Genomic DNA, 7,500 nt, shown 5'->3' with positions numbered 1-7,500 from the left:
ATACATAATAAACGCTGCCTCATTAAAGCCACCAGTATAGTGGTTGACCTCTCCCATCCCTCATAGAAACTCATCACTCTGCCATCGGGCAGAAGACACCAAAATGGCCGGACCAAGTCCACCAGATTCTGGAACAGCTTCTTTCCACAAGCTGTCAAGACCCTTATGCTATGTCCTGGGATGTAATGTGATTTGCAGTTCACTGTAGGTACTAGGGATGTCACGAGAACCGATACTTCGGTACCAAGTCGGTACCAACATTCTTAAAACGTGATGGTACTTGTTTTTCTGGAGTAGCATAGGTACCGTTTGTTATGACGGTACCAAGGTTGCAATTCTTCCGGACCTGATGGGGGCAGCAAATACGAGCAAGTGTTTTAGTCGGTCCACAAGTGGTGAAGAACGCCTACAAGCACACAGGAAAAACTCCAGAAGTTAAGCTCCGCCATGACTTGTTGAGAGGAAATGTGGTATGGAATAAGGAAATACTTTGCATTCGAGGCGGATGACAACAAACATATAATTGATGCTCTGAAGCCGGTGTGCAACCGATGCTATCGTTCATTTAAAAAAAGCGAGGAAACACCTGGAATTTGGCGAAGCACCTGAAAGACGGGCCCTATATTATGTTTTTTGAGGCAGCTGGCATAAACTACCTCCTAATGGGCCACCATGCATCGCCATTCAGCCTGTGTCCTGTCAGCAAAATGTAGCCAAATGTCACTAATAATTATTCAAATGTTCATGCTTTTAATAAATGTTTTTATCCTGCCACCATATCAGTGAATTTAGACTAATGCTTGCATTCAGAGTATAAGGTGTGTGTGTGTTTAAGAGTGCTGCACCTCCACAGTAGACTCCACTCATTGTCAGACAGTGTCAGATTCACTCACTCTCCCTCCCGCTCTCTCTCTCTCGGAGGATGTCCTCCAGGAGAGCTTTTTAAAAAAAATAAATAAAAAAATTAAAAAAAAAAAAAAAATTTATACCACACTGTGGTATCTACTTTGGTATCGAGCACTTTTGGTGGTATCAGTACCGACTCATAGATTTTTGGTATCGTGACATCCCTAGTAGGTACAGTATCATACTTTTGGTGGTTCGTTTTTTTCTCCATTTCTCTGTCTGATCACTTATAGCTGCACTAATGAAGAGCATGTCCCCGACTGGACCTGCAGAGATCCCACACTGGGAGGAAGGGAAATGTCAACATGCTTCATGGCTCCTCTTTGCATCTCCGACAAACAAACCTGCATGCAATGCTACTGTTTGAGGCTGTGAGTGTTTTCATCTCAGCTGCAAGATTAGTGTGTTTACCTATTCTGTAATCAAATACCTTTGCAATATAAACCAATTAAAACCATAGACAAGTGAAGTGAATAACATTGATCATCGTGTTACAATGGCACCTGTCAAAGGATGGGATATATTAGGCAGCAAGTAAACAGTCAGTTCTCCCAGTTGTTGTGGAAGCAAGAAAAATGGGCAAGGGTAAGAATCTGAGCAACTTTAACCAAATTGTGATGGCTAGACTCCTGGGTCAGAGCCTCTCAAAAACAACAGGTCTTGTGGGGTGTTCCTGGTATGCAGTGATTAGTACATAACAAAAGTGCTCCAAAGAAGGACAACTTGTGAACCAGCAACAGGTTAATGGGCGCCAAAGGCTCGCGTGGGGAGCAAAGGCTAGCCTGTCTGCCCTGATCCCACAGAAGAGCTTCTGTAGCAAAAACTGCTCAAAAAGTTAATGCCGAATATGATAGAAAGGTGTCAGAACACACAGTGCGTCTCAGCTTCGATCCTGGCATTCATGTGGATGTTACGTTGACACATACCACCTACCTAAAAATTGTAGCAGGCCAATTACACCCCTTCAGGGCAAAAGTATTCCCTAATGGCAGTAGCATCTTTCAGCACTCTATAGTCTATATTTGTATATATAAAACTAACATTAGCCAGGAAGTTGTATTGGCTGGGAGCCTGATTCATTTCTCTTTTTTTATTTTTATTAACTGCATATGTTAGGAAAATAGGTTAATATCTTGTATTTTCTTTCATTTATTTTTCATTAACAGATAAGTTAGTTTTTCTTTTGCTGATAGATGGTTTGCCGGTTCAAAAGACAATTGGTAAAATAAACTATTGGTATACTTGTACATGGATAGAATGACAATAAAGTTCTCTAAAACTATTCTTACCACACATACAGGTCACACTATATCAGATTAACAACTTACCTCTCGCGCTATGCTACTTAAGGCCTCATCCTCAGCAGAGAATCGGTCCTTGATAGGTGCCCGTTTTCGTCCTGAACCCGGTGTACCCATGTCGGTTCTTGTGTTGCTAGTTCCACACAAACTGGTGCTTAGGGCAAATGTTGATTTTTGTAGTGTTCTGAAAGATAGAAATATCATCTTGGTCAGAGTCCAAGAAAAAAAAAACTGCTATCAATAATTTTCCAAAAATAAGAGCAGCATGAAAAACTCAAATGGTGTATAGTATAAGCTTCAGTGTCAGTATTCTATCAGGTATTTATACACACACACACACACACACACACACACACACACAGACACACACAGACACACACAGACACACACACAGACACACACACAGACACAGACAGACACAATATAGACACACACAGTGCCCTCCACGAATATTGGCACCCTTATTAAATATGAGCAAAGAAGGAATTTTCAAAAAATTCACAAAAAATTCACAAAAATACTCTACTATCATGGATATCAAACAATAGCAAACAACACAGGAATATCAAAAAACATCTCTGTTAAATATAGGTGTGCAACAATTACTGAACTATGAATTCATATGAGAGAAATATATTGAAGTATATTCCCATTGATATTTTACATTTTTGTAGTACACCTGGGTGACTAGGAACAGGAAATTTTTAAGCCATGACTTCCTGTTTCACAGGGGCTATGAGGCAACACATACGCCAAATTCCCTTAGTTATTCATACCAGTGGGTAAGACCAAGGAACATAGCTGTGATCCAACAGTCCAAGGTTACATAACCATGTAAACTTGATCTTTACATTCTTAACTTTAATGCAGATTTTACATTGGTTAATATTAGCAGTCGATTACTCCCTTTTACTGCACGCCGTTGTCACGTGACAGGGAGCTAACTAGCGTACAAAATGTAAAGAGCTGAAGAGAGAAGATGAAATGAACATAGATTTCTTATGTAAGCCATTTAAAGCTGCAGATAATGTAAGTCCTGGATCTGGAGATGGCGATCATGTGGTGAATGTGGATCCACCAGTGGAAAAGAAGGCAGTTTTCGGAGAGTGGCTGAAAGACTTCAGATGGCTCCACTATGAAAATGGCTCCATGCTCCGCGTTCACTGTAAACCCTGTAGGAAAGCGTCGGAAAAAGTATGGCAACAAATCCGTGGCAAAAAAACAGAGCGTGTTATTAATGCCCGTGCAAGCTTCAATAACATTACTGCAAATAACTGCAAAAGGAAAATATATGTTCATGCGCAGAAAGGGAAGAACTTGCACACTCGTTTAAAACTCTTGTGCACGAGGAAAAATTTCTATGCTCTGCTCGCGCAAACTTTTTCTTTTTGCCAGCAGTGTCCTCAAATATCATTGACAAAATAATTTGGTGCGGCCACACTGGGTGCTAGGGCATTGAAAGTTCCCATGCAACGCCTTATCTGGTAACACCACCAATGTGCCGACCAGCTGTTCAACCTCGGGTATATTGTGCACCTCGATGGACTTCGCATCTGCCATGGAAGCTAAAATACGAGTGGTCTTCGAATCCCTGGCCCTTTGAGGGCATTGGAGAATTCTGTAATAAAACGTCCTTACATGCAGCCATGGCAAATGAGTCACTAGGCGAGGGCTGTGAAAAAACACATGTGCAGGGCATTAATCCAGGACAAGACAGGCCACTGCCATCCGAAGCACCTCCAATGGGTCATCCAACTGAAGTGGGGCCGTCCCCGAGGAGTGGAGAGAGCCATCACCAGAGCCACTGGCTAATGCGGACCCCGCCAGCTTGTCCCTGAAGCCCAGTGACATCAGTGAAGAGATGGCCCTGAAAATGTGTCAGAAGCACATGTAGATATAGCATCATTGTGGGGGCTATGGCAAGGAAAACGTGAGACAGCATCCTTCTCGCTAGAAGAGTATGAGCAAGTGTCCCCGATGGGAGCCATAGTAGAAGCAGGAACTGAGTCTGTTGGCTGGAGGCCCTGCAAGAGACGATTCATCTCTGCCATGTCTGCAGAAAGGCCAGCCACCTTCTTTGATAACAGGTGCCCTGCCAAATAACTTCCCCTTGAGCTAGATCTTCTTTTAGCTGAGGGAAGGCCAGTAGCTGCTAAGGCACGGCGTTTCTGAGCTCTCAAACACAAACTTCCTTCCAAAATCTTAGCGTCTTGGTTGCGGTCCAGTCCAGCCAAACGCAGCTGTCGCTCAAACATTGGAAGCAAACTAAAATGCGGACATGGGTCAGTAAGTGCTTCTTTTAGATGCTGAACACCCAGGCATGATGGGCAGAGATTATGTCTATCGTCAGGAAGAAGCTTTCTTTAGGGCAGAGCTTACAATTCAAAAGGATAGGCAGTGGAAATGGAGCTGAAAGCCATACCCGCTAAAATGGAGAGCCTCTGGATATAACCATGAGGAGAGCCAGTGGGGGGAAAGAAAAAAAAACAAAGTATAATAATAATAATAATCCAATTAAATACTCCTACCCGCAGATGAACCGCAAGGAAGAAGCTTGTACTTACCAGTGGCGAGCAATCCGGAAAACAAACAAGTTGTTACCAGACAGTGCAGTGCTAAATGTATCATCACAGCTTGGGAGGATGAGTTATCGCTGATCCGAGAAAGCTGCACTTGACAACGTGTTGAAAAAATGTAATCCAAAGGCGAGAAACGCAAAAGAGGTGGAGTGCTGAGCTGCAGTGGTTATATCACCTCCGCTCAGCTCACGTCACCACGTGACTTTGTTTGTATTCATTTTCTCTACCTATCTGACTGGCGCTGCGAGCATCCACTACTGTTGTGACTAGAAAAGGGAAATTGTTTAACCATGACTTCCAGTATAAATATGAGATAACACATAGGCCAAATTCCGTTAGTCATTCATAACAATCGGTAAGGCCAAGGAATGTAGCCGTGACGTGTGGCAAAATGTTGTTGAGCTTCACAAAATGGGAAGTGGCTATAAGAAAATAGCACAAGCATTGAAAATGCCCATTTCCACCATCAGGGCAATAATTAAGACGTTCCAGTTAACTGGAAATATAATGAATAAACCTAGAAGAGGATGGTTTGAGTGGCCAAAAAAATCTCCAAGGATTACAGCTGGAGAATTGCAGAAGTTAGTTGCATCTTGGGGTCAGAAAGTCTCCAAAACTACAATCCGAAGTCAGATACATCACCACAAGTTGTTTGGAAGGGTTTCAAGAAAAAAGTCTCTACTTTCATCCAAAAACAAACTCAAGCGTCTTCAGTTTGCCAGACACTACCGGAACTTCAAATTGGATCAGGTTCTATGCTCAGATGAAACCAAAACAGAACTTTTTGGCAATAAACACCAGAGGTGGTTTTGGTGCACACAGAGAGGCAGACATATGGAAAAGTACCTCATGCCCACGGTTCAATATGCTCGTGGCTCTTTAATGTTTTGGATCTGTTTTTCTGCCAGAGGACCTGGACAATTTGTTAGGATACATTGCATCAATCAAATAACAGATATTAAATGAAAACCTGACCGTCTCTGCCAGAAAGGTTAAAATGGGCCATGGTTGGATCTTCCAGCAGGACAATGATCCAAAACATAGATCAAAATCAACACAAAATGGTTTACTGACCACAAAATCAAGGTCCTGCAATGGCTGGTTGCTACATCGCTACTCATTTGAAAACAACTTGTTACTGGAAAAGCTACACTACTTTAAAGTAGCAGAGTTACTGTCACGCTACTGAAAAATGTAGTTAAGTTAGTAGAGTAGCTTCTTTTACTTAGCTACTCCCCACCACTGGATGTCGACTATATTTTACACTATTACATGTAAATAATCACTCAGAATGTTAGAAGTGACCTAATGCATTTATTTTTTCTCTCACACTGAATGTGCTGCTCCACTCTGCCACTCACTGCACAGAGTAGCTGCAGAAAGAGGTGTACCTGCAGGACCTCGCACAGGACCTCTCGCTCATAGGGCAGTACTGGTGACTCTCGTTCTACGGAAAGTAGCTAAGGTATGTCCAAAAAGTCACTAAAGGGGTCTGAAAAGTGGACTGGAGCTGTCTGTCAAAATGTGCAAGCAAATAGCAGGAGGAGGGAGAGGGGCTGCAGCAGGGAGTTTGAGTGAAAGGGTTGTATTCATGTCCTAACGAAAATAAACACTTTAAAGTTTTTAGCGATTTCATATTTATTGACGTTTTATAATTTAAGCACTTTTTAAGCACCACTAGATAGAAAACGGCTGTTTAAGGGTTTTCAGTACTTAAATTTCAAAAAGCCAAATTCGAGCAATTGGAGCACCTTGTACGAACACTGTATTGATGTCTGATGCGTTACCATGGCAACAATATTTTAGATCAAGAATCCTTTCACAATCTGCAATGTCTCGACCTTATTCTGACCAAGTTTGAAGTGATTCGGGTAAATATAAGAAGACTATTTAAAAGCCCATTTCAAATGGCACACTTCCTGCTGTGCTATGGCGCCATCACAGTAGCCACATCCATGGGCTCAGCCCCGTGCCCAAACATACAGCTCAAGTTTCATCTAAATCATGTAATGCATGCAGAAGGCATGAAACACTTCCTGTTTCCCTTTTTTTCACCATGGTGAAACCGTCCGAGATATCAAAAATCCCTATGCAATTTAGCATCTTCAGTGTCTCGGAATAATGTCGACCATGTTTGGTGACAATCACAGGAATCCCCCAGGAGGAGGAGTGAAAAGCTCAGAGCCTGCAATTAAAAAAATAAAATAATTTTTAAAAATAAATAAATAAATAAATAAATAAATAAATAAATAAAAACACAAAATGGCTGACTTCCTGTTGGGCGGAGCTAATGATTGTCATTTAGAAAGTTATCCAGCTTAATGAGTTCAATATATGTACAGAGTTTGGTGACTATAGGTAAAACCCCACCACTTTAGTCAAAAGGGGATGCTACAGAGCCTCTACTCCACGCCCATGTCTTAGCTTTTTCCTACGCCTAATGGCCGACAACTCTGATGTATGTGTTGACGTTCATGAAATTTTAAGCATGTTAAAAGTCTCAAAAACACCAGAAAAGAGTATTTATGTTTGTTGCACACTTTAAGTCCTTGGATCCTAAAAATTATATTCATTAGGAAGACAATACAGGGCCCTGCGTACTTTCAGTGCTTGCATTGAGATGCATGAGCCATGAGTAAGGGACACAGAACTGCCACACACACTCAAAGCCAAACACGACACAGGGAAGAGTAGGAGGACACCGAGACGAAGCT

The 7,500-nt window shown here is 42.0% G+C and overlaps 1 protein-coding gene across 19 annotated transcripts in view; it reads right to left on the bottom strand.

Moving 5' to 3' along the window:
* Window positions 1–7,500, bottom strand: part of lrrfip2 (leucine rich repeat (in FLII) interacting protein 2) — an 86,118-nt gene that overhangs the window by 65,118 nt on the left and 13,500 nt on the right. For 18 of the 19 annotated variants that reach the window (XM_053679543.1, XM_053679535.1, XM_053679539.1 and 15 more), the window contains one exon: window positions 2,235–2,391. In XM_053679543.1, the coding sequence (XP_053535518.1) occupies window positions 2,235–2,324 (90 nt within the window). In that variant the 5' untranslated portion in view covers window positions 2,325–2,391. Of the gene's footprint in view, window positions 1–2,234; window positions 2,392–4,771; window positions 4,939–7,500 lie in introns of those variants that run through there. The other variant, XM_017463402.3, reaches the window with a different exon arrangement.

The sequence above is a fragment of the Ictalurus punctatus genome, chromosome 3 (assembly GCF_001660625.3).
Source record: "Ictalurus punctatus breed USDA103 chromosome 3, Coco_2.0, whole genome shotgun sequence".
In the NCBI taxonomy this organism is placed as follows: Eukaryota; Metazoa; Chordata; class Actinopteri; order Siluriformes; family Ictaluridae; genus Ictalurus; species Ictalurus punctatus.
This window is presented reverse-complemented; position numbering and strand designations above follow the sequence as displayed.